This window comes from Apus apus, chromosome 7 (assembly GCF_020740795.1).
Source record: "Apus apus isolate bApuApu2 chromosome 7, bApuApu2.pri.cur, whole genome shotgun sequence".
Taxonomy (NCBI): domain Eukaryota; kingdom Metazoa; phylum Chordata; class Aves; order Apodiformes; family Apodidae; genus Apus; species Apus apus.
Window position 1 is genome coordinate 31,857,225 of NC_067288.1, and position 27,707 is coordinate 31,884,931.

Below are 27,707 nucleotides of genomic sequence, written 5' to 3' on the forward strand. Positions count from 1 at the left end.
AGTGACCTGAAATCCCTGCTTTCTCCAGTTGCTGGATGAATCTGTTGGTCAAAGCCTGGAATTAGTTTCTTTTTCATGGCCTGGGGAGAAGTTCCAGCGGGCTGTGTGTTGGCTCTATCCATCACCCCGCTCTCGGGAAACGTCACCCCGTGTTTCTCAGCCCAGCCCAGCCGCGCACGCGCCGCTTCCCGTAGCGCACGGAGGCCCCGCCCGGCCCGCGGGCGCGCGCGCAGCTGGCGGCGCAGGCCGCTCCCGGCACGCGCTCCCGGGACGCCCCGCGGGCGCGCGCCGAGCTCAGACGCTGGGCGAGAGCGCGCGCGAGGAGGGGGCTGCCGCGCGGGCCGGGCTGCCGCGCATGCGCAGCGCCCCCCCCCCCCCCCCCCCGCCGCCATTTTGCGGGGCGGGAGTCGCGGCGCCTCAGGCGGCCATGGCGGAGCGCGGCCCGCGGGGCGCGGCGGGGCGGGCGCCCGGCTCGGCCTCCCGCGACTCCTGCCCGCCGGGCGGGGGCGGGCGAGGGGCGCCGACGCCCCGCTACACCCTGGGGCTGCTGCAGACGCCGCGCAGCGCGGCCGGCAGCAGCGGCGGGGCGAGGCCGGGCAGCTCCAGCGGGGAAGGCCCCGCCCCTCGCCGGGCCGCCCGCGGCAGCGGCGGGAGGCCGCTGGGCTCCGGCAGGGCAGGTGCGTGCGGCCTTAGCCTCTGCCCTCGGCTCTAGCCTTTCCTGTCTTCTGCGCTCCTGCTTTGGGCTCCAGAGACGTGAGAAGCCGTATTTGTGCGGACGGGCCAGCGTCGCCTCGTCGACTTAGTGTCCTCTTTTTTTTTTTTTTCCGTTCAGGCAGAACAATGGTAGTTGTTCCTCAACAGTTTATTATTTTATTTTTTTCTTATACAAGCTTTTTAGATAGCATCAGAGTTTCCTAGCGTGGTTAGTACACTAGGTGCAACACGGTATTTGCTTTACTGGAGACCTGAACCACATTCACTTGGTTGTGGGTTTTGTGTTTGGTTTTTTGGTTGATTGGGTTGGGGTTTTTTTTGGCCTGGACTTTGAAATACTTATGCTGTTATCGTTGTAAGAATGATGTGGTCCTACAGTCCAACACTGCATTTGCTCTCCTTTACAAAAGCTGCCCATAACACAAGACTTCTGGCTTCCCTGAGACCCTCCAACAACTCCTTGGTACTGAACATGTGTGCATCAAGCAGTTACTAAGACTAGATCCTACTGTCGAAGCCTGTATCTTGGCATGCAGAACAAAATTACTCAAGTTGTATTTTTTCAGTGGAAAAACTATGTATGAAGAATTGGGAATTCTTCATAACACTTGCTGACATGCATTCTGAAGTACATCTCCTTTATGCATAAATTGGGAAGGAAGGTAACATGTTTTGGGGTAATGTACATGATTAGTCATGAATCCTAAAAAAACCCAAACAAAAACCAAGCAGAATGCTAACTTGAGTAGGGCATAACTTGCTTGTTAAATGTTGGTTTTAAAAAAATAATCTATTGATAGTTTGGTTCACCTGGTCTTTAATACTAGTTTTTTTCCCATGTTATGCCAGATAATAGAAAGATACTCTAAGATAATAGAAAAGTCTCTTCTGCCAAACTTCTGAGTGAGCTTATGCCAAAAATCTAAGTGAATGCTATTTTAAAAAATTATCTGTGTGTGTTGCAATGCTGATTTATCCGCTTCTAAAAAAAAACCCAAGCTGTCAGAAGTAATGGGGTTTTTTTGTATTTTGTCTTACACATCAATATTTAGTGTAATAGAAGGAACAGATCTGTTTGTGTTTGCATGTCTCAGTATCTGGAATATTGTAAGTTTTAAGTGGAAAAACTATATCTTAATTTTTAATCTTAAAAAAGCAACGATCCAAGCTAGATCTGATGTTGTTTTCAGACATTTCAAGAGAACTTAAGTAAAATACTTTAAATAATTTACTAAAACTTAATGATCTGAGAAAAAAGATTTTGCAGGACTTAAAAATGTAGGTAAGTCATGAGATACATGTGTAAAAGAAACTGCAGGTAATAAATGTTCCAGATTATGGTATGATTTCTGGAGAGTTTAACTTCATGAATTCAAAGAAAGATCATTATGCTCAAGTGGTGGAGTTTTTGAGTATGTTTCTTTGATTCCTTTTATTGTCCTTTTTAAAAAAGAAGGCTCACCTAAAAAAAATAAAATCATAAGCACATGCAGTTTCAGATACGGGTTTTAAAACTGGTGGGCAAACAGGAGATAGAGCTGACTTAGCAATTAAAAGATGAAGTTATGCACTGTCAAGTGGCTTCCATTGCATTATTTCAGTCCAACAACATAAATGTAGATTTTTATCTGTACTATATGTAATGTCATTGTGGAAATAACTATAGCAATATAAGCTTGTTTTCAAAACAGATTTTTATTTCATTTTGTAGTCTGGAAAGCTGTTAGAGAATGTCATGAAAGGTTGTTGCTTGGACAGCTGTATTTCTAGTAAAAAAACTAAAGTCTTCTAAGCTGTCTATTTCTATATTGCTTTCTGGATAAAAACTGATATAAGCTTTTTTTTTTTTTTTTTTTTTTTTTGTCCAGTTAGGTGATGTACAATTTCATATGTCTTTTTTCAAAATTTTTCTCCCCCCTCTCAGAATCGTATTTTGGGGACAAAAGTTCTTGTGTAGAAAACACCAGTGCTTTGAATCTCACAAGTTCTTCCTCTGTGCGAGGCCTGAGCAGTGCGGGTGCAGGAAAAGCACCCCTTCCTTCTGGCAGACCTGTTTTCAGAAGCCATACCCCACTTATGGGCTATTCAGGTAAGGCTAACAGCCGTTAAAGGAAATAGTCCTATGTACATTTCTAACATTTTATTAAGCATACTCAATTTTAATGTGATGCAGCAGGAGACTGAAATGTATTCAAAACACAAAACATACTGTGGCATCTTTTCTGAACATTAAGTGAACTTAAGAAGGTGTAAGTGAAGAACCTGTTCAGTTAATCTGTTGTAAGGTTTAGTTCAGCTTTCAGCTGAAAGTTAAGAAGGCTGAGATGATGAAGGGTTTTTCTAGTTTGAGTTCTACCATAGCCTATGTTGCAATAGCTTTTCAGACTGGCGATTAATTCTGTTCAGCAAGTTAAACGTTTGCTTATTTGAGTATTAACAGTCTCCCATCTATGTGGGAAAAGAAGGAGGCAAGGTAAAGAAATTAGGTTTAGGGTCTTCAGAAAGGAAGACATTGGGTGTTAAGGAGCTATAATCTTAAATTTCACATTTAATCTTTTTAAGGGGTGTCTCAGAGAGCTAGTTGGATATTTGAAGGAGATGAAATTGGTTGAGTTTGTGCTCACATTTGGGAAAACTTAAGCCAAACCAATTTTAAGATACTGAATTTTATTTTATTTTTTTTTCAAAAAACCCACCAAAATCAATATAAGGTTTTTTTTCTAATTTTTGTAACTAGGTTTGTTAAATTGAGAGGGCTTGCCATGAAAGTAGAAACATAAACATGTGTTTCACTTGGAGTGAAAGTTTGTGTCCAGTTTGGGCACCTCGATTCAAGAAAGTTCTCAAGGTGCTGGAGTGAGGACAGAGGAGGCAATGAAGCTGGTGAAGGACCTAGAGAATAAATCTGATGAAGAAGGCTTGAAGGAGCTGGGAATGTTTAATTTGAGGAAGAGGAGGCTGAGGGGAGACCTCATCAGTCTCTACAACTACCTGAAAGGTCATTGTAGAGAGGTTGGTGTTGGTCTTTTCTCACAGGTAACTAGTGACAGAAAAGAGGGAATGGCTTCAAGCTGCAACAGGGCAGGTTCAGACTGGACATTAGGAAAAGCTTTTTCACACAAAGAGTGGTTAGACACTGGAATAGGCTGCCCGGGGAGGTGGTGGAGTCACCATCCCTGGGTGTGTTTAAGGGTCATTTGGATGTGGTGTTGGTGGATTTGGTTTAGGGGTGAACTTTGTAGAATAGGGATGACGGTTGGACCCAGTGATCCCAAGGGACTTTTCCAACCTGAATAGTTCTATCATTCTATGATTCTGTGAGTGTGGTTTTGCGGATGTAATGTGGTGGCTCTTGACCAAAGCTGTGCAACCCTTTTGCAGTGACCTCCTCATCTGCAGTGTCTTCTCATTCTGCTGCCTCCGTCATTGTAGCTGTGGTAGAAGGGAGAGGCCTTGCCAGGGGCGAAGTAGGAATGGCCAGTATTGACTTAAAAAATCCTGAGGTGATACTATCACAATTTGCAGACAATACAACTTATGCCAAGGTATTGTTACATACTTAATTGCTGTATCCTTTACAGGCTAATTATTGTGACTTTATTAAAAAAACATACGACTAATGGGAAAGTAGACTTAGTTTGCAGAAGAAATTTTTCAAAAGTGAAAGTAACAAGTTAAAGAAAATGTGCAGTGTTGAAAGGACTGCTATTTTCTTTACTGTGCCTCAGATTTTAGATGAAGAGGAAAGAACATTTTGAGAAAAAAAGTAGAATTTCTGCAAAAAATAGTGTGCTTGAACTATGTGGGAGTGAGATGCCTTGTTTTGAAGATTTTGCAATACCTGCTAGCAGAACTTGCAGATGTTTCAGCTCTTGAGAGCAGGACTGCAGAAATGGGGGGGTAGGGTAAGTGTAGGGCTGCCTTTATTTATTTATTATTTATGGTTGCATAAATACTTTTTCTCAGTTAGTTCAAAATGAAATTCACTCAGTTTACAGCCAAGTGTTATGCCACCAGCAGTGTGTCCTCTGCACTAGTCTGGTGAATAATCTCTGCTTTATGCAGCACCAGCATTAATAAAACATCTTATTTAGTGGTTTTGTCATAGTTACACATGCCTGAAAATGTGACTTGTAGCATCTTTACAGTATTCTAAGAAATAAAGACTAGCTTTAATTAAGAGAATAAGTAGATTTGACTCAGTATAAACAGCAGTCAAGTCTGTTTACTAAAATGTATGTTGTATAATGTAGAATTTTTTTTGATCACAAATGCTTTTAAAACTTATTCTGGTCCTAACACGTGTAAGTACACGTGGAACCTGGCAGCTACAGAAATACTTCTGTAATACTTAGTACTTAGGAACAAAGTCTATACCAAGCCTCCATCAAAAGGTTATTGATGTTTGGACCTGTTGCACTTCTTCATCTTCCAGAGCACCACTAATTTTGCAGCTGCAAGCCCAGAAAGCTGCCATCTGCTCAAAATAAGTCCTTCTCCCATCATAGCCATGGAATATAGTTTTGGATATTATCTCTTTCTTCAACAAGAAGCATGTTTCTGTGTTTAATGACAGAGGATAGATACCTCTATTTTTTTTATTTTCTTTCATGTATGTTTATATAATCTGTATCTATAGATACAGATACATTTGACTCACTTGTTAGCAGAAAATTTGATCTTTATTTACAAGACTGGAACTGCAATTTTAAGATAAAAGGATTCTGTAACTAATTATCGCTGGTTTGTTATTGTGGCAAAGTATTTTAGAATATGTGTGTTTATTATTTTGATTTTTTTTTTGTTCAGGTTATTACTAAACTAAAGATTTTAACACCACTAGAAATAGTAATGTCGAACACTGCTTGTGATGCAGGGAGCACAACAAAATTATTCAGTCTGATAACAGAACACTTTAAGGTAGGCTCTTAAATGTTATTCCATATTTTACAGTTTTTGTTCATCACTTTTATCTGGTTGATGGTTTGAGAGTTTTTCCCAACTTCTAGAACCTTAAATGCAGTCAGATTTTTTCTGTGATTCTCGGGCCTAATGTTACCATTGTAAAGAGTAATCTAAATGAAGTTCCGATGCTGCGAGTTCTAATCTTGACAGTTACAGAGATAAGGATGATACTGATTAAAGCTGAAAGTTTTGGATTTGTGGCATTGAATTTGAGCAATAGTGAACCTAGGAAAGATTCAGAGATAAAATAATCAAGCATTTTCATTTGCCCCTTCTTTGTTCTTTCAACCTGCTAGAAAGATGGGGCTAATGTATTGCAGAATTGGAGCACTGCAAAAAAGAGCATTGCCAGAGTAGTAGAGGTTGAGGTGAATTAGTATGTGTCATTTATGAGTATCAAAGCCTCAGAACTTTTACAAAACTGTATTGGTGTCTATTGGACTTGCTTTCATGTCTACACTGCTGGTAGCTTCTTCACGTGTCCTCTTCTGCTTCCTGACCTGTATCCTCTCTTTCTTGCATAGGTGACTTGTGCATCACACGCATTCAGTGACATTGACCTGCGTATCTTCATTCCCTGTTGACCATGGAAAGCTTGATAATCATCCCTTTGGCTTAAGCCTTGGCAAAGGAAAACTACAGCTTGAATGTGAGGTAGCTCAATGCTAGCATGAAAATAAGTCTTCCAAGAAGTCATTAATTTTAACCAACATTTAGGTTAGTAGCTAGTTCTTGAGAGGAAAAGCAATATCCAAGAAAAAGCCTCTGTTAATTTGTTCAGAGCAGTAGTATGAGACTTTATATAAGTACTCACTACCAGAGGGAAGGAAAGATAAGTGACAGAAGTGTGGCTTGCTTGTGCTAGTAAGCTAGAATGAATACTTCCACAAAGAGAGATTGCTGGATCAGTTGATAGATTCTTGGAAATGTGTATCACTAGAATAATAGAGAAGTCAGTCTGATTAAAAATCCTCTAACTTTTTGAAAAATTGCTCTTCCTTGCATCTTCACAGAATGTGGCTTTTACAACTGTCCAAAGGAAATACTTCAATGAAACAAAAGGTTTGGAATACATAGAGCAATTGTGTGCATCTGAATTCAGCACCGTTTTCATGGAGATTCAATCAAAGTGTGTTTAACTAAGGAGAAGACACCGTGTCCAGAAAGTTTTTAACAGCTTTTTTACATTCTTAGTACCCAAGTCTGGGGCTTGTTGCGGAAGTTAGAATATCATAACAGAGCTATTATTTTATTTTGCTCTCCAGTGTCAGTGTTTCTGATATTGCTAGAAATTTAAATAGAAGCCTGTTATTTATTTAGTTTAGTTTTCAGAGGTTTCCTCTTTCTCCTTTTTACTCTGTCCTTGACAATACACCTTAACAGCTGTAGTTGCCTTTCTGGCCTCAGGAAATGTCCTTGTACCAACCATTTTAAATAGTGATACTTGGTGACCTGAGTCTTCATTTCAAGCCACACGTAACTACTGAAATATGTGTGTTCACAATACCAGCTGTGTAGTGTGGGGTGTGAAGTGTAGAGATACTCAAACATTTATCAATATTTACATGCGTAAATGTGCACTATATGTGGGTTGGTGAATATTTAAAACATGATGCTTTGGCAGTGCTGTCAGCCTCAGTAGTTGTAAAGCAGAAGTGTGCATGTGATTTCTTTAGTGCACCGCTTGGCCTTGTGGGATTTAAATAGCACGCTCATTAAAGATTGTTTCTTTCCAAGGTACTACTGTCTTGCAGCTGCTGCAGCTTTGCTAAAATATGTTGAATTTATTCAAAATTCAGTTTATGCTCCTGAATCACTCCAGGTGTGTTTTCAGGGGAGGGAGAAAACTGCTATGATAGATTCGTCATCGGCACAAAACCTCGATCTAGTCATTAATAACAGAGGTTCTCGGTAAGAATAGTAAGTTTACAAATTACAATTTTATAAAGTCATGTTTCACCGAGTTCCCTTGATGCTTGTGTCAAAGAGCTGACCATTTATATTTATTTCTGTATTGCAGAACTTGCATACCATTCAGAGCTATAAAAACCCCACCTATTTGAACAGAGAAATGCATTGCAACTCAGCACAAAATGTCTAGCACAGGAAATCCTAGAAGTGAATTGCAGGAAGAAATAATACATAGTAATCTTTACATTGATGTCTGTATTTGATACAAATTTAGAAATTACATTGATGCAAAATTTCACATAATATGAAATGGAAGAGGTGACATTTCTGCAAGAAGTTGCATATATTGGGTTAAAATGCCTGTGTTTTTATTAATTTTACACAGGATAAACATGGACTTGGAAGACTGTTTTGTTTTCCTTTAGCTCTAAGGGATAGTGGCAGACAAAGTAATTTCTCTACTGATGGTCACATGCAATGAGGTACTTGATTGCATAGAAGTGCTCCAGAGGGAGAACAATGCTTGGAGCACTTGATGCACCCAGAGTTCCTTGCCTTCTAGGCAGCAGAAGCTGCATGACTTGCCTGCTCAAGCCTGTTACACTTTTGGTTAGAAAATCTCGGCACTTGCACTTTGCTGCCTGCCAGGTTCTGATCTCCACCTCTGTTCAGAAGGCCACTTGTCACCCTGATATAAAAAGGGGAGCCTGGCGATTCCTTCTTCTCCACGTATTACTTTTAAAAAGCTTTCCACTTGGAGAGATGTCATAGAATCTTAAAATGGCTTGGATTGGAAGCGAGCCTTAAAGTCATCTCGTTCCAACCTCCCTGCCATGGGCAAGGACACCTTTGACTAGATCAGTCATCTTCAACCTTCTGCTTCTGCCCTTTCCCTTTTCCTTCCTTCTTCCTTTTTTTTTTTCTTTTTTTTTTTAATTTTTGAGAGGAACAGAGAGTACACAGTTAGATCTCTTCCTCAGAAGTGGGAGATAACTGTAGTTTCTTTTTGTTCATCTGTCATGCTGTGTCCTCAGTTCCTTCTTGTTTGCTCTGGTGCTTCACATGGAACTGCAGGAGCCAGCCACTCTTAAGACTGGTACCACCAATGCAGTATTTCTCTGAAAGCTGCTCCCAATTCCACAGGTGGTTTTGAGAGGAAGGAGGTCACAGGAGCAACTGAGCAACAGTAAACTGCTTTAAGATTCTTTTAGCATTATTGCTGCAGAATTTTTATTGCCCCAGTGGCAAGTTTGAATCAGGCCATACACAGCAATTTCCATCTTACCCCAAAAGCCTGCTTATGTATCTTTGTGTCAGCTATTAACAGGCAAAGTCAATAGTACAGGCACACACTAGAAACACCTAAATCAAGTTCTGTGCCAGTATTAATTCTGGAGGGGCTTGTCTCTTCATTTACTGTACAGGGAAATGAGCCCTCAGTTGCTTAAAGGTAGGCAGCATGGACACTATCCCAAATGTAGAGTTCCCCCTAAGTGTTGTCATGAGTTGCATCTTGTGGTAAATATGTCCTTAATTAAACTGGTTTTGAATTTGCCCACCTTTCTTAAATCTCCTGACTACTGCTTTGTTCTTTTAAAGCATGGTATTTCAGCAGTGTTTGTATTATCTGTCTTTATGCTGTTAGTTGCTTGTATTTGTATCAGATTTCTTCCTGTTCTGTTTTCAGTCAGTATGTTTATATGGCCCCAGTGTTTTTATTTGCCTTCTTTCAAGCCAACAGCATTGAAGGTTTCAGGTATTTAAAACTATTTAGGTATGTACTGGATGTAAATATTATAGACTGTTTTTTTTTTTTAAACAGATACAGTCAACCCTCAAGTGTGAGACACTGGGATGTGTAACATGTAAAAGCCCTGAACATGCAAATAATTGTAAGTTATAAGCCTGTTATTTGGCTCCTGTGTTGCCTGTAAGCCAGGTCTTTTAAAAAAATAAAGCTCATTATCTTTTGGACTTCTAACTATTTTAGTTGATTTTCAGAAATATACTTTAAATAAAATGTTCTGATTAGTATTTGATCTCAGGTTATAATTTGTCTCCTATTGTATGGTTAGTTAGTTTTTAATCAGTTCAATTGAGAGAAAAAAAATGGACTGCACCACTGTAGTAGGAATGCAGTACTACTACAAAAAATAATGAAAAAAAAGAGCACACGTGTTTATATACTTCAGAAAATGATGTAATGAAGGCTAATATTATATTAAGTTCAATTAAGTTACCTGAATTCCTGAACTGCTGTAGTTCATATGATACACATGACAAAGAGGGATGTGCTAAGCATCCCACAAGCATTCCTGTTCCCTGAAAATGCCACTTGACATTTACCATCTTTATTTTTCTGAGTGGATTTGTCACATGGGTTTTGTTTTCAAAGGAACAGTCACACGCTTTTTGGTGTCCTGAATTACACTAAAACTCCAGGAGGAAGTCGAAGACTTAGATCCAATATCCTGGAGCCACTGGTTGATGCTGAAACAATTAACATGAGATTGGACTGTGTTCAGGAATTACTCCAGGATGAGGAGCTCTTTTTTGGTCTTCAAACAGGTAATAGTTTATGTTTAATACATAGTATTCAATACATACTATTTCTTTTTAAACATCCTTTCTAAGCTATGAAAGTATGCAGTAGGACTCAGTATGTTTGAAAAGCATTTGTTTAATGATTTTTTAGGTGACAGTTATATAGTGGACACAATTTTTTTGAAGTCTTCTTTATTATGATAGTGATATTTTTCTCAGGTGTTTTGCTAAGATAAGTTAATTTCTCTGATAAAATGCATAGAAGTAAGTGAGCTAATAGCTTCTGTGAAGAATTTGAGTTTGTCTCTTTACTACCATGGCTAGATGCACTGTTGGAAGGGCACGTAATGTACTCAATAAAAGCAGGTAAAGAACTACTGATGCAATACTTGTTGTGTATGCATATTTTTTCTATTGCTTCAAAGAACATAGTGGTCCACATCAATGTAAAAAAAAATACAGTTCTGGGCTATGAGTTAGTCCACCTGAAGTTAGGTCACGTAATCTTAATCTCTGTCACAACAGAAACACTGTCCAATCTAACAAAAAGAATATTGCTGAATTTACATGTGTCCACCTGTGCAGTGATCACTACGTGCTTAGCTATAGCAAGCATAGTTATGACAAAGTAATTTGATAGCAGCTGTTTTTAACCTGTTTTCTGTGAAGAAAGAACAAAAGAAAAGGATGAGCACAAGTATCACTAATCAATTGTGTGCATTTCAAAAACAGATTTTATTACAATTTAAGTTCAGTTTCTGATCTGTTTACTTCTGCTTTACAGTTATCTCAAAATTCCTGGACACAGAACAACTACTTTCAGTTTTGGTACAAATTCCAAAGCAGGATACAGTACGTTTTGAAATAGACCTGGCTGTAACATGCAGCATAGAAATGTAGATGATAGGACTCGACAAAGACTGCACCTTAAAAAGACATGGAATCATGTTATTGTAGATTAAGAGTATAGCTCAGCAGAGAACCTTACATCTCAAGCACACAGACATATCTGGGTTTTGAATAGTGTCCTCAACTTGACCCCTTCCTCTCTGTTAATCTTTGAACGCAAGGAATAAGTAACATGTGGAAGTACTGATTACTCTTAAGTTTTCTCAGGGTCTTATTAATTAAAAGGGGCCCCTGCTCTTATGTGTTGCCTTAAATCGCACATCTTATGAGGCAGACCAAAATGACATGCAGAGTCCAGTGGGACTGTAATAAATGCAGATAAGTCTCTTTAAGGATATATCCCAAAAGCTGCATGTTAATTGCTCACATCTTTCCTTGAAGAGATCTGGAAAATGAATGAAAGATCAGCTGTATGACTAGAACTGTCAGACTGGATGCCTTTATCTATACATAGGACCATATGCACAATTAAATCACTTCTAATTGCAGTCTTTTCAGTCTGAACTGGCTGCAATATAGCAGAGCTTACTACTCATACAACAACATGCTCATTCAAGTGCTAATTCAGTTGCCTTTATCAAATGCTAGATTAACCCATTCAGCCTGTTCCACGCTGACTCTCCATCAAAATTTTCTCTGCAAGATGTTCCACCAGTGAACAGATGAGGTGCTGCTATGAAAAGCCCACATGTTCAGTCCCTAGAAGTGTGAGTGGTCTGTTCAACATGAGCACCTACTGATGGGCAAACTGTCACAGTAGGCAGTGGAAAATTCAGGAAAACATTTTTTATACAGGCATACATCGAGTTGTCAAACTGATCTTATAAAGTATTTTAGCAATTTAGCAAGTATAAACCTGTTGCAGATAACAGTATGAGTTTTACTAGTTTCTTAATTTTTTTTAAGCAGGCAGACATGCAAACACCTCCAATATTTGTAAGATTTTTCAACAGGTTAAAACTGTTGAATCAAAAATAACTAATTTAATCTACGTGAAACATACTTTGGAACTTGTGGAGCCTCTAAAAGTAAGCTGTCTCTGTTTTAGTATTATTTTTAATGAAGTACAGATTGTTTTGTCCTTATTTTTATACAGTGCAGTTTATTAAATTTCAAATAATATAGCATAGAGTATCTCAAGTTATAAGGGAACAGTAAGGATCAATGAGTGAAAAAAAATTCCTTTGTATCTTGCAGAATACAAAAACTCTTGTTATACTTTTGAGTCTAATACTCAAGAACTGGATTCCTACCATTCCCTGAATTACTTGTTTTATAACAAACATGTAACTGAATCTCCCGCTCAGATTCCACAAGTTGCTTATACATCTGCTGATGAGCCTCAGTGAATCTAAGAACTCTCAGTCTTTTAAAAAGGCTACAAGGAGAAGCAACTGTTCATGCCCATGTTTTATTCAACAGGCTGCTTTAAGAAGCTGCAACACACGGCTGCTGAAGGCTTATTACAGTTCTCTTGAAGATACAAGGTATTTGTCACTTGATCTGGTACAGTGGAAATTCTCATCTTTCTTAAGAATGTAAGATCTTAGATGTTACATCTTTGTGTACTTGTAGTTACAGGTATAGCTCAGTTCTTTTGCCTGAAAGTTTATTTTAATTCTCAAAAAATGCTAATTTTCAACAAACCAAGGGAAGAAGGCAAAACAGAAAGTTAGCTGTGAGACTGCAATTGCTGATGAACTGTACTCCATTAGAAATAGTTCTGAGAAGACAGCAGTAGTGGTTTCCTTGAGTCCCCATAATAATGCAAAAATCAACTGTTGTCTGTATGTTTTAGAAATAATTTAGATCTCCCAAAGATTTTGATTATATCTCTGGTCAGACTTGGATGTAGTCGTACTTCATTCTGAGGCAAAAACAGACATGAAATTCAGTGTTTTAACAGTAGATAATTTGCTTCAGTTATTTGTAGTACTCTTATTTGTAATCTTGGGATGATCTTACAAATAAGACGGTATTATGTAGCTAATGAGTGATACAACTAATATTGCAGATTCAGAATTATCCTTGAAAAGATCACAGCGGTGATTAATGACGATACCCGGTACACAAAAGGGTGTCTGAGTATGAGGACCCAGAAGTGCTATGCTGTTAAGCCAAACATCAATGAGTTCCTTGACATTGCTCGTAGAACGTACACAGAAATTGTTGATGACATAGCAGGTATTTCTGAACCAAGTTTTTACTTATTTGGATTTCAAAGTACATTGCACCCGGCATGTGAAGCCATGTAATTGTGTATATTGTAGCCTTCTCTTATATAAAAAGTGTTTAGTATTGGTATGAGCTGGTTGTGATTGGTAAGTAGCTGAAGTACTTTGGAGATACACACTGAGATTCTCCTTTTGTAGATAAAAACTCAGTTTTATTTTAATAAAGTTAAACAATTATATTGTCATTCCTATTTTTTAAACTGTTGCTCCTTATCCTCTAAAAGTACAAAAAAGGAAAGTGACATACCAGTTATTGCAACCAGAACATTCTGCATAAAACATGTAAATGTTTTAGTTTCTTGGATTAAGATATCTAAGGTCTTTGTTCTTCATATTTTAAGCAGTCTTGATCTATCTGCAGACTACTTTTAGCAAAGGTATTAAGAGCTGGATAGTATGACTGAAAGGAATTTTAGCAGAATGTGTTACTGTGCTTTAGTAACCTTCCCCATTACAATTAAGTCAAAATTGAAGAAAAAAAAAATGTCTTCTGGAATGGACCTCCTTTTTTTAACTATAGCATGTTGATTTCCAACTAAAGGACCATCTTCTTAGTTGACTGTATGACTGGAAACTTAAAAGAGCATCAGAAACTTTAGCATCTGTCATATGTTTTGAGCTTCCTGTTTCCTTCTAGTCTTACAGTCAGTGTAGCACACAGTGAAAAGTACAGATGCAATTGGTTTGGTTTTTTCCTAAACCTTCCAAAATGTGGACGCTACTAGGGTTCTGGAATGTGTGAACAAATGTCTTCCCATTTTCACTGTAGCCCATGTGCTTGCAAAGTTTTCCGGACGATGCCAGGCTTGAGGAGTGGGTCGGTGTGAACCACTTGGAGTCCAACAAGTCCAAGTGCAAGGTCCTGCACTTAGACTGGAGCAATCCTCAGTACCAGTACAGGCTGGGAGGTGAATGGTTTGAGAGCAGCTCTGCAAAGCGGGTCTTGGGGTACCGGTGGATAAAAAACTGGACATGAGCTGGCAATGTGTGCTCACGGCCCAGAAAGCCAATCCTGTCCTGGGCTACCAGGGTAGGGTGATCCAAGGAGATTGAGACTATTCCCTCTTGCTTTCTAAACTTCTCCTCAGAGAGGAGCCCAGGTGTGGCTGGAGCCAACTTTAGTCTCAGACTTGGCCCTTCCAGGGAGAGTGGTTAAAATGTGACCATTTGAGGAAATGCTCAACTGTCCGATACCCCTTGATCAGATTAAGGTGAAATGACACTCAAGGTCTGTACATGAATATTAGGTTTAATTAAAACTACAGAAGAGATACTGATACTGCAATTATTATCTCAGGCTGGGTGATCATAAAGGCTGATAATTTACATCACAGAAGTCACAATACAGATATGTTCGAGCTGCACGACCTGAGAAAAATCGTGTTTAGGCCTTGCATTTCTAAGGGGTTTTAGGAAGGAAAAGAGAGAGAGAGAATAAAAGAAGAAAAGTTAAGAGAGAGAAGAAAATCACCAGTCCTGGATCCAGGATCCAACCCAAACCATTCTATGATTCACTGCTCCCTGCAGTGAGCAGCAGGGAAACACCACTAACTCCATCCTCTCTTCTCAGGGGACGACCTTGCTGTTGCCATCTTTGTGTTATTCAGAATTCCCATTATGTATCAGTACATATTCTTCTATCACCCTACAGTTTCCCATGTATAGTATCTTCTCAGCTAGGAACAAGATGGATTTAAGGGGGGAATTACAAATGTAAAGCATTACTCTCAGTCTGGAGAAAGATTACACGGAGAGTCCATAGTCTACAGTTTACATTCAGTGTACTGATAGACACTGATGCTAAGTGCTTGCACAAGCTTTCCTCTCCATAGCTAGACCTGCCTCAGAGTTGGTCAAATGCATGAACTGTCTTTAAAGAGCACATGAATTTATCTGATTCTCCACTGGATTTTTTTCCCAATAACTTTATGCAGCCAGATTTATTACATTTATATGTTACTTAAAAAACTCCCTGGAGACCCACATCTGAGGCCTTTTGTCACGTTACTTACCTGACACATTCAATACCTATAAATCACATTAACAGTATGCATCTTTGTACCAGCACAAACATGTATGTGTGTATAAGCACATGAATATATGTAATTTGGGTTGAATCTTTGTGTTACATAGGTATGATAACTCAACTTGCAGAAAAGTACAATCTACCACTGAAGACAAGTTTCAGCTCTGCTCGTGGGTTTTTTATCCAGATGAATGTTGATTGTTCAACATTACCCAATGGCCAGCTTCCTTCAGAATTTACAAAGGTATCCGTACTGGATGTTTTTTTTCATAATATGTATGTATATTTAATGGATATAGAATGGAGAATGCATTGATAAAGTACACATTATATAGTCATTTAAGCAACAAAATAGCTTAAGGGAAGATATCTAGAAGTAAATGAAGGTGTAATTGGTGTGTTTTTATAACTGCCCTATTTCTACTATATATAGTGTATATATATCTCTATGCATATTTCTACTATAACTGCCTATATTTCTACTTAATATAGTCAGAAATTTGCAATTACATGCAATTATGTTGTGTGTAAATATAAAGTTGTGTAGCTCTGTTGGATGTCTGATAACTGCATTTTCTTATGTGTTTTTTTTCGTTAAAATTTACATGGGCAAAATTAAACCAGGTATTGAATTTTTTGCTTCTCTTCCCACCCCCCAGCCTCAGGTTGTTCCCTGTTTGCTTTTTAGAAACTATTTTTGCTTCTGATAAAATGGGAAGTTCTTATTGTTGGTTTGAATTCCCTCTAGATCACTAAAATGAAAAACACATACAGCTTCACATCAGCAGATTTAATAAAAATGAATGAAAGATGTCAGGAGTCCCTGAGAGAAATATATCACATGACCTACTTGTAAGACCATTTAAAACTATTTAATACTTGCTAAGTAAATTTATTTGTCTAATTAATAGCTAATTACATACTAGGGGTATGATTCTCACTTGGGTGCGAGAGGTCCCGGGTTCATATCCCGGACGAGCCCCCAGTCGGAGATCATAGAAGACAACTTCCTTCCTTCTTAATTGTATATATTTTCTTGTATGATTCATTAGTGTTTTAATTAAAGCTGTGTAGTTTAGTTTTCAATCCAGCCAAGTCTCTCTCTTTTTCTCTCTCTCCTTCCCTACCTGGGGGGGGGGGGGGGGAGGGGATCGAGAGCATTGTTGTCAGACCTGAGTCAAACGGTGACAATGCTTTATTCAGGCTTTCTTTTAAGTGGTGGCTACTTGAAGAAATAATCCAAAGCAACACTGACCAAGTGTACTTCCTGAGACAAAAACCTCACAACGTGTGCATTGTATTAGACATGATTACAAATACACAGGCACTTACTAATAAGGGTGGCCACTGTATTAGGTTTTTATGTGTGATTTATTTGCACAAAATGACACAACAAATGCATCAGTTTTGTAATGCAGAATCATTACTTTTAATCAGTTCCTTGCATTTACAGCACTATTTCTGTACTTCATCCTTGCTGCAAGTTATGTTGCTCTGCTATTTCAGAAGACTTACTAAGTATGTAGTTGCATGTCAGTTTAATGGAAATTATTTCTAGAAACCATGGAGGGAGTTATTGACCCAAAGGCCTAAGGGAATTAGAATTGCGTTGAACATATTCATAAAATATACTTGATCCCTTGCTATATTTTTAGGTCATTCTCTTTGTGAAGCTTTCTTATGAGCTGTTTGTATTTGAGCTGTGTGTCTTATTTCTGATAGTAGAATTTCATCTGAGATGATGGTATAAGATATTCATTTGCGTCAAGGAAATGTATACATTTGGTTGCCTCTGGCAGAGTTTACTGCATGTTATGAGTGTCATTCTATCTTAATGTATTTAGTATGAACAATATCAGCTTGCTTTATTTCTGTAAGTTGTATAAAGTGACAGTACATGCTGCGCAACGACTAAATCAGTGTTTTGTTTTAGGATAGTGTGTAAACTACTGAACGAGATCTATGACCACATTCATTGCCTGTACAAGCTGTCTGACATTGTGTCAATGCTGGATATGCTGCTTTCGTTTGCCCATGCCTGCACTCTTTCTGATTATGGTAAGTTACTTCTTTGATTCTGTCATGGGCCAGATAAAGACCCTTCTGTTGGAGAACATCCAGATCATTCTGTCTGGTTCTCCAATTGCTATGCCCATGTAATTTATTTTTTTGGGGTCTCAGTATGTTTTAGGTGGGTGTCTCTGGTCCATCCCTGCCAGTTTTGTGGCAATATTCTTTCTGTTTCTATCTGTTGAAATTACATTCTGTCCTTCAGCTTCTGTAAGCCTTCACAGTCTGAGACAGTTAGTTTAAGCATATTCTAGTCAAAAGCACAAAATCTGTGAACATTCTGAGTTTACACTTCTGAAAGTACACAAGATAATACAAGTAGATCAACAGTGAGTATATACAACAAAACACAATATGAGGCTACCTGTTTCACCTGCTTCAATTTCAGTAGCACTTTCAAACATTTTTGGAAGTGGAGTCTTCTAAGGAATTCAGGATCATGTGGTTACCTGCACATTGTTCATGCTGCTTCCCTAGCCCAGTTTTGCAATGGACAAATTGTCTTGAATTAATGCTGACCTGAGATACTTACCTACAGTACAATGGGGTGTAGATACTAAATCAGGTCTGGAAGCCATCTCAGGCAGGATGTTAGCTCATCATTACTGATGGCTGCTGTGTAATTTCCAGTTCATGAGCAGGATCAGTTTACTTTGCAGTATGGACTGTGAATCTTTATGAGATTATTCCAGTTGTAGCCCATGAATTGATAAGTAATCAAACAGTAACTGAAACGCTTGAACTGCGACAAGCTTTCCCCCAAATGAGTCAGAGCACAGATTTTCTTCAGCAGTAATAATAAGACCAAACCCACGTGGCTTCTGCCATGAATATACAGCTGCAGTTTGCACTGCCAGGCAGGAATGTGAATCCACCAAAATAAACGGACTGTCATTTGTCGCCTTCAGTCCCCTTGGCCAATTGACTCATCTCATCTGAATCATTGAGTAAAACCTGTATCAGGTAGAGTTCCCCAGCGTTTAAACCTGAAAACCTGTTTTGGCACTTCTGTCTTGAAGGCTGCTCTGTTTAAACAGACCACCACAGTTAAGAGTGCTGCAGTGTTAGCCTGGAGTGCTGCCATGGGGGTAGACAAAGGAGGCATGCAGAATAGGTTCAGGAAAGAACTGTGTGCTACAGAAGTACATACAGGTAGTCCCAGTGTCAGACTGATCAAAGTGGGCATAGTATACAACCACAGTCACTATGATAAAATCTAACAGAAATAGAATGAATGCTACTTGTTTTCCATCCTTATATAGTAAGGCACATATGGAGTAGTAATAGAGTTCGTGACCCCTTTACTTTACGTGCTCATAGCAGTATAAAAATAAATTATTAAAAATGTAATAGCTACAAAACTGGCTTTAACGTTTTCTGTTTTAATTACTTTTCAAGTTTTGCTCTTTGTGTTTTTCTTTATTATTGGAGTCCAGCACTACTTACTACAAAACACAAACACAGAATGTTAATTTAGAAATGAAGTGCTAGCTATGGAGTATTTTTGTAGTAATAAATCATGCAGACTTGCATGACAATTAGAGTCTATATCTGAAAGTGGATGGTAATTCTGCAGGTAAGTGCTGCAGGTTGGCCTTGCTTACTACAGGAATGTAAAAATCAGGGAATTAGGATCACAGAGTTTGACTTCTGCTTTGCAATAATTACTTTATTTCAAAACATAGTAGTTTAATAATGTAAAGGTTTCCATACTAACTCTGCAATATCCTGTATCTTTTTTTTCTCATTTAGTTCGTCCAGAATTTACAGATACTTTAGCAATCAAGCAGGGATGGCATCCCATTCTTGAAAAGATAGCTGTGGAAAAACCTGTGTCTAACAACACGTATCTAACAGAGGGTAATAATTTTGTCATTATTACGGGACCAAATATGAGTGGAAAATCAACATACTTGAAACAGATTGCTCTCTGTCAAATTATGGCACAGATTGGTGAGTAAGCATACTGTGTTAGTAATCTTGTGCAGCACATTTATTGTTTGCTAGTTAAAAATATTTTTGAAAATGAACAATTTGGCTTCTAGAATAAGATTCTATCTAAATACTAACAGGTAGTTTTAATTTGCTCCTACCAGCCCTTGTGTTACTGACAGGTGCCACTGCCAGGTTTTGGGTCTGCCATTGGAAACTTACGGGGCCCCTCTCTGTATCTGGAAGCCTCCTCAGTCTCTCCTTAGGAGAAGCACAGTTGTGTGCTTCAGTTCTGAGCACTTCAACCCAGCATAGGACCTGTGCTCAATTGATAGCAAGTGTCCTTGAAGTATGCATGTCAGGCTGCTTCTGTGTGAGTATCCAAGAGGAACAGATGAACTCAAGCATAACTCAGTTATGTGGAGAAACTTGCTTGCAGCCATGTAGAATTCATATATAAATAAAACTAGTAATAAATACTGCAAGGTTATGTCACTAAAATTATAAAACAAATACTTGTAAAATTTGAGACTCATCCCTATACTTGGGAATTTCTCATGATTTTTGCTTTGAAGATGAGGCTGGTAATGCAGGAGAGAGACCTTAATAGGCTGAGCCAAACTCTACTAGACTGAAGCTACTTAGCAGTAGAGAATAAAATTTGTCCACCACGTGTTGTGGGTCCAGTCCGCAACAGCTGCAAGTTCTTCAGGAACTGCTCTCAAAAACATGAGCTTAACATGAATAAAGGAGGTTGTAAGGTCTTCTGGCAGGTTTCCTGTTCTTTTCCATTCAAGAAAACTAATAAGCTTCAAAGTCTGATAAAGCAATACAAAATTGTTTTGGGAAAACTCAGATTCCTTGGGATTAGTGACTCAGTGGCTACAGAAATGTAAGTCAATCCTAGTGTTTATTCTCACTTCTACATCCCTTTAGACTGACACACAGCTTCAGGCATATGATTTCTTAAGGTTTTATCGATAAGCTTACCTAATTATGGTATCTATATGATGTGTTTTTTTAAAAAGTAATGGGAGAACATAACCTTACAAAACTTTACAGAATAAGATGCATTCCCTACAGTGCATGAACACTGAGTGTAAAATGAATTTTTCTTCTTCCCCCACTGCCAAATTCAGGCAAATGGGCATTTGTCACACTGATACCAGAAAACTCATATTTTACTTTTTTTGTAGGTTCTTATGTCCCAGCAGAGTATTGTTCTTTTAGAATCGCAGAGCAAATTTTTACCAGAATAGGTATGGATGATGATATAGAAACAAATGCATCAACATTCATGAAGGAAATGAAAGAGGTATTTAACATAGCTGATCCAGGGTCCAAGGCCTGTTTTTACTGTTAAGCTAATAGAAATTGTGCTAGTATATTTACACTGAAAGACTGTACTTTGACAAGTAGTCAGAAATTCAGCTTTCATCTGTTACCTTGATGATAAACCACAGAAAACCAGGCATATCTTGAATAAGAAGATACCCCAATACGAGTGAAAATGAGAACAGTAGCTTCAACATTTTGTTATTTCTGAGACCTTATTTATTTGTAGTAGCTTGAGCCCTCTCAGTTTCCTTTCCCAAACGGACACAATTTTACAGGAATGTGATACGTTCAATAGAAAAGAGAGAGAGTACTGTAGGATGAGTCTTTGCTTGATTAGAACTGACACCTATTTGAAAGCTGTGAAAAGATAAAATTTGTGGATCTGACAAGATTTTATAATTTCTGCATTGTTTCATCTGAATAATACAAAGTATTCCTATTATCGTAGAATCACAAAATGGCTTAGGTTGGAAGAGACCTTAAAGATCAAATAGTTCCAAAAGCCTGCCATGGGCTGGGAGACCTCCCACTGGACCAGGATGCTCCAAGCCCCATCCAGCCTCGCCTTGAATATTTCAGGGATGGGGCAGCCACAGCTTCCCTGGGCAACCTGGGCCAGGGTCTCACCACCTTCGCAGCAAAGAATTTCTCCCTCAGATCTCATCTCCATCTCCCAGTCTTTAGCTTAAATCCATTCTCCCTCCTCCCATCCCTCCCTGCCCTTGTCCCAAGTCCCTCCCCAGCTTTCCTGCAGCCCTTCAGGCACTGGAAGGTGCTCTAAGGTCTCCCTGGAGCCTTTTCTTCTTCAGGCTGAACACCCCAGCTCTCCCAGCCTGTCTCCAGAGCAGAGCTGCTCCAGCCCTTGCATCATCTCTCTGGACTCCCTCCAACAGCTCCGTGTCCTTCCTGTGTTGGGGGCTCCAGAGCTGGACCCAGCCCTGCAGGGGGGTCTCAGCAGAGTAGAGGGGAGAGTCAGTATCCCTTGACCTGCTGGTCATGCTGCTTTTTGATGGGGCCCAGGATACGGTTGATTTCTGGGCTGCTGTACTCCTATTAGGGTTTGTCTTTTCAAAATGCATTTATAGGAATGATAACACATTAACTATTTTCCTAGATAACGTACATCATACAAAACGCTAATGACAAGTCACTCATCATCATTGATGAGCTAGGCAGAGGTACCAGTGCTGAAGAAGGTATTGGCATTTGTTATGCTGCCTGTGAATATCTGTTGAATTTAAAGGTAATTCTGGTTTGAAAAATAATTAGCCTTATAATTATTTTGTCATACTGAAAGTAAACAGTATTTTCTTGTAATTTAACTTTAGTTAATGTCTTGCCTAAATATGATATTTTTCATAACTGCTGAACAGTAAGAATTATGGTGATGGAGGAAAAAAGCTGACCTAAGCTGCACTTCTGTTGATGGGTTGTTGTGGTTTTAACCCCAGGAGGCAGCCAAGCCCCAGCCAGCCAGTCGCTCACTCTCCCAGGGTGGGATGGGGCAGGAGTGTGAGGACATGAGGCTAAGATGGCAGTTCCACAGGTAAAGCAGAGCTGAGCATGCAGGCAAAGCAGCACAGGGAATTCATTGTGTCCTTCCCATGGGCAGGCAGAGGCTCAGCCAGCCCCAGGAGGGCAGGGCTGCACCAGCACAGCTGTGGCTTGAGGAGACAAACACTGTAACTCCAGACCTCCCCCTCTTCCTGCTCCTTCCCACACCATATGGTGTGGGACACCCCTTTGGTCTGTTGGGGTCTGCTGTCCTGGCTGTGTCCCCTCACAACTGTTTGTGCACCCCAGCCTGCTTGCTGGGGCAGGGTGAGGAGCAGCAGAGGCCTTGGTGCTGTGCAAGCACTGCTCAGCAATTGCTAAAAGCTTGGTGTCTTGTCAAAACTGTTTTCATCATAAATCCAGAACAGCACTATAGAATCTTCTCTCAAGAAAGTTAACTCCATCCCAGCCCAAACCAGTACATTGGTCACAGACACTTTCCAACCTGCTTGCAAGCTTGTATTTCTATCTAGGAAGAGCATAACCCAGTCTCTCCAGTTTTGCTTAGTGCAGCTTTGTATGCTTGAATGTTAAGGGTGAGCCTCTTCACCTGGCTGTTACCTTTCCAGAGCACAGTGTACGAATTGGTCACAGAGGTTACAGACTTGCTTAGAAAAGTGGAAGATGGGTTGGAAATTTCACCTCCATTACTAGTTACGTGGTCATTCTCAGGTTGTTGTGAGGTTTTTGAAATAAAAGTGTAGGTGTTCCATTTCTCACCAGAGTTTATTCGGAGTACCTTTGTGGTTTGGTTTGAAAACTCAGGTATTTTCTGTAGCTTGTGCTTTTGGCAAAACATTCCTTGAGAGTATTAAGGCAACCATTTGACAATCATTCAGATTAATCCTAGTCAGATTTTGTAAGTGTCGTGGATTTCCATTTACTTCTGATGTCCTTTTCCTTCTATTGAGAGAGGAGTGGGAGAATCCACAGTTGGAAGAGATACCCTTGCCAATGGTAGAACTCATTGCTTAAAGATTTAAACTTCTTTAGTAATGTAAAGACAGCTTTTAAATGTTTTGGAGGAAAACCTGGACATCTGAGAGACTATTTGATTTTTCTTATTTATTGTAATTTATCCTAGGATCGTATCCAAAATAAAATTTCTTTCTTGTTTCCTTATTTAGGCATTTACATTGTTTGCTACACATTTCCTGGAACTGTGTCATATAGATGCTTTATATCCCAATGTGGAAAATTGCCATTTTGAAGTGCAACATGTGAGAAGCAGTGCTGGAAATAAGGAGAAAATCGCTTACACTTACACACTCTCTAAAGGATATACAGAGGAAAAGAACTATGGTAATGGATTCCGCTATGCCTTTAACTTAGTAAAGATTATTTAAGTTACTATTTCAGTTCTTAAGAATCTATTTTTCTGCTGATAGTTTTCTTCTGAGTTTGTATCTCTCTCAAAGACTAACAACTGCAGATCTGTCATATGTTCCAAATAAATGTTATGTTTTAAGTAAACATGTAGTGAGACGGTGGTTTGGGGTAGTAGGAAGAACTTGCATGAAATTCATAGTGAAAAAAACATTAATGTCAGTAGCTACTTGATTCATCTCTGTTTGAATGAGATGAGCCATTCTGAGCAGACAGTACTTGATCTCTTTAATCTCTGCTTGTGGAAGCAAGTGAAAGTTCTGTAGAGACTGTGAATGCTGAGGTTTGTGTTGGGTAAAACTCTTATGTTCCTGCCATAAGTAGTGATACAAAGTTAAATAGCAGCTTGGGCCTTTTTGATTAGCAAAAAGGAATCGAGTTTCTTTAAAAAAGGACAGGAGCTGTGTATCACCCTAAAGCTATTTTAAGAGCTTACTCTAAAGAATGCATCAGTGTTTTCAGGAAAAGTGGTTTTACTTCTCTTCTAACTTCAGAACAGATCATACTGTACAGGCTAATGAATTATGGGTCAATAAAGAAATGAGTGAGTGACAGTAGGGCACAACTACATGTTTTAAAGAGTTGCAGAAATCCACATGTTCCCAAAGACTAGATTCTGAAGTTGGATCCTTGATTTAGATGGCATTGATAGGAAGTTAGCTGCACTTGACTTTTGCAAGCTAGTGGTAAAGAAGACTACAAACTATTCTAGTCAAGCTACAACTGACTTAAAAACTGGACTTTTTTTAGAATTTCAGAGGAAGTTTCTCTACCTTTGGCAGCACAAGCTCAATTTCAGTGCTATAACACCACTGACTCAGAAAAATCGTATGTTATGGGAGTATTCTCAGAGAACAGGAAACCTTTAGGAAGTCAGTGTTGGGTGTCTTGCCTTTACCTTACTTGCATGCAGTTAATTTCTAATAAAGTGCAGGGGCTCTTCTTGACCCTTTTTCATTTTAACCCTTCAGTAGGAAGGCACCCAATGAAGCACAGAATTTCCTCATGACAGCCAGGGCCACAGGCAAAGGAAAAAGTAAAAAAGCGTGTTAGAGCAGACAAAAATATTTTACATCTCTTCCTTTCCCTTAGTATCTGGCAGTTCAGCTACTGGCAACAGAGTGGAGGTTGGAACATGGCATGGTATCCCCTGGATGACTGGATGAATGGCGTGCACGTGTAGCACAACCTCAGTATTTTCCAGCCTGCCAATAAACAGAGAAAGCTGTTAACACTACTGTGCCATTTTTTAACATGTCACATCTGCCTGGTTACAGTATTACAGCAGTAACTTCATGTGGAAGTGTATCTTAGAAGCAGTGTTACAACAAAGTAGACTTTTTAATTTTTAACTCTCAAAACTGTATCATTTATTTTAAAAACCCAAGCAAACAAGCAAAAAAGAGACAAAAAGATTAACAATAATAATAATAATAATAATAATAATAATAATAATAATAATAATAATAATAATAATAATAATAATAATAATAATTTTAAACTTCACCATTTAAAAAAATAGGCTAAGTTAATTCTGGTAGATGTTGTATGGAAGGTAGAGGAAAAAATTACATCAAAGATCCTGATCTGTGTTTTATATGTTTAGGATTAAAAGCTGCAGAAGTTTCCTCCCTGCCATCATCTGTAATTTTGGATGCAAAGGAAATCACAAATCATATTGCAAAACAAATCTTGGTATGTAGTAAGAAAATTATAATTCTGTAATTGACAGATTTTTATAAAACTCGAATATATTTTCAGTTTCTGGAAGGATATAGGATAAGGACTGCCTATGTTTTGTGAAAAGAGATTTCACTAAAATACGTATTTCTGGAATCAGTTACAAAAGCTTCTGTTGACGGTGACTGTTCGGTGACAGCACAAAGCAGAGTGTCAGATGTGATGTTAGTGTACAAACCTGGAGTCAGAGATCAGAAATAGGCTGGAAAATGGCTAGTGTTTTGATAATAAAACATAATGTCTTTCATATTTTAACAAATGTGTATGTTTTTATTAACAGCACAGGCAGAAGAGCACTCCTGAGATGATGAAGCAGAGAGCTGTGTACCATTTAGCCATGAGGTTGGTTCAGACTGCCAGGAATTCTCGACTGGATCCAGACAGTTTGCGTGTTTATTTGAAAGGTTTGAAGAAAAAGTATGAAGCCAGTTGTCCTGCACCTGGACAAAATGATGAGCAAAAGTAATGTGTAGCATAGGCTCTTGCTCTGATTTTTATGACTGCGTGATTCTGTTTTTTTCCATAATATTAGAAAACACTGCTTTTCACATGTTTTTAAATTCTTAATTCTTAGTCTAAATTATACTCACTACTGATGGACCATATCCTTATCACTTTTCCCCACAAACATTACCTGAAATAAAAGCATTTACTCTGTGTGAGGAACAGGGTTCTTTTTGATAGTGAACTATATCCCTTTCATTATTTTAGAGACAAAAAAGTTATATAATATTTAGTATTTTCTATGTGATATAGCAGGTATTATAGCTCTTAATCTGATACTGAAGATCTTGCCTGGCAAGCAGTATGTGAAGCAGTTGGTCCACTTGTGTTTCCTAGGCAAGCCCTACCTGCACTGTTGAACATGCATCCATATATCCTGTTGTTCCTTTCTCAAGGAAGATTGTAGCTCAGTCATTATGCTTAGGCCAACGTAACTAGGCAGTCCAGGATTGCTTCCTCCCCAGAACTGGGCAGGCAGAGGTGTTTTTGTAATGCAATAACAGCAAATTACTCTGGTAGTGACACTGTTCATCTGGTTTTATTTAGAAAGTGAGTAACAGGAAAGCAATAAAAAGTTGAATATCCTTTTTCCTTGAATTACTTTTTTTTAGTTTAGTACAACTTCACTGAGTGACTGCAGCCATGTATTCCAGCTTGAAAGAACTACCCTGCCTCACATCCTTCTAACCAACTTTGGCCCAGAGCTCTTACCTGTTTTTATATATGTATACATATATGTGTGTGTATTGTGTATAATTTATTATGCATATATCTATAAAATGGGACATAGACAACAGTGCAATATATAATTTATAAAAATTAATATTTTTAATATATTTTTAATATATATTTCCTTTTTATGTATCTACTTTTGTCAACATACCAGTGCAACAGATCAGTGCAACTAAGAAGTTTTTTTGTTAATTTAAGCTATTAACCACAGTTCCTCTCTCTTCAGGCCTTAAATGTTGCCAGTTATAGAATTCATATCCTTCAGCAATACTATGCTTGTTGTCTACCCCAGTGATGATCATGGCAGAAGGAAATGTTGTGTTTTCAGGTTCCTTAACAGGAGGCACCAGAGGGCAATGGATACGCGTTTCAGATGTTGGGTGAAGGGGGTGCACATCTCTCTGCTGGGGTCAGCCACCACAGCACCAGAAAGAACAGTCCTGGGGGTTCCTGCCTGGGAGCGTGGGGTAGTGTGACCCTGTCAGAAAACTTCCCCTCCTCTGGGCACCTCATTTCAGAGCCTTTGGGTTGCCTCCAGTCAGCCTGTCAGGACTGTGTGTGTAGGTGCCCTGCATACTGCTCTCTTGAAACAGATTTTAAATAAGGAGGTTTTGGTTTTTTTACGGACAACAGGGTACCCAGGAGTGGGGCCAGAACACAGAGAGATCATATAGATACTTTGACTTTTTGTTTGCCTGTAAGCAGTCTTCAACAGATAAATTGCCTTGAATTCTAGGGTCTTTGCTACTGCTGTCCTGAACTCCATGGGCTGGAAAGTCCCTACGAGGACAGTACAGTGAGCTTTATTGCCAATCTGAGAGTGCTGATGGAAGGAAAGGGGTCCTGGGGAAGTTTACAGTGGGGGTATTGAAGGGAAGAAGAATGCTCAGAGGGCAAAAAAGGGGTCGCTTGTGTGTGGTCACTTATGAACGGTGTAAGCAGCAACTGTAAGGTGTTTCTGGTGTGTGTGTTCCTGTTCTTGGCACTTGCAAATGTAGGCCAAGCCACATGTGCAGGACAGCCTGCAAGAGCCACACGATGTGATTGCTGACTCCTCCATGGTCCGTCACTTTCCTGGTGAGAGTGTTTGCTGTAGCCTTCCTTCCCCGTGCCACCCCACATTCAGCTCTGTGCCCTGATGGGGTGGC

The 27,707-nt window shown here is 39.1% G+C and overlaps 1 protein-coding gene across 1 annotated transcript; it reads left to right on the forward strand.

Annotated features, from left to right (window-relative positions):
- The first annotated feature begins 415 nt into the window (after window positions 1-415).
- MSH4 (mutS homolog 4) lies at window positions 416-25,989 on the forward strand. The gene is made up of 20 exons (XM_051625749.1): window positions 416-677; window positions 2,639-2,803; window positions 4,096-4,259; window positions 5,524-5,634; window positions 6,693-6,808; window positions 7,417-7,590; window positions 9,986-10,158; window positions 10,919-10,986; window positions 11,997-12,071; window positions 12,466-12,530; window positions 13,058-13,227; window positions 15,411-15,547; window positions 16,052-16,155; window positions 17,237-17,361; window positions 19,126-19,326; window positions 20,502-20,620; window positions 21,758-21,886; window positions 23,325-23,499; window positions 25,190-25,278; window positions 25,604-25,989. The coding sequence occupies exons 1-20, from the start codon at window positions 428-430 to the stop codon at window positions 25,787-25,789; spliced, it is 2,796 nt and encodes a 931-aa protein (XP_051481709.1). The 5' UTR covers window positions 416-427; the 3' UTR covers window positions 25,790-25,989.
- The last annotated feature ends 1,718 nt before the right edge of the window (window positions 25,990-27,707 follow it).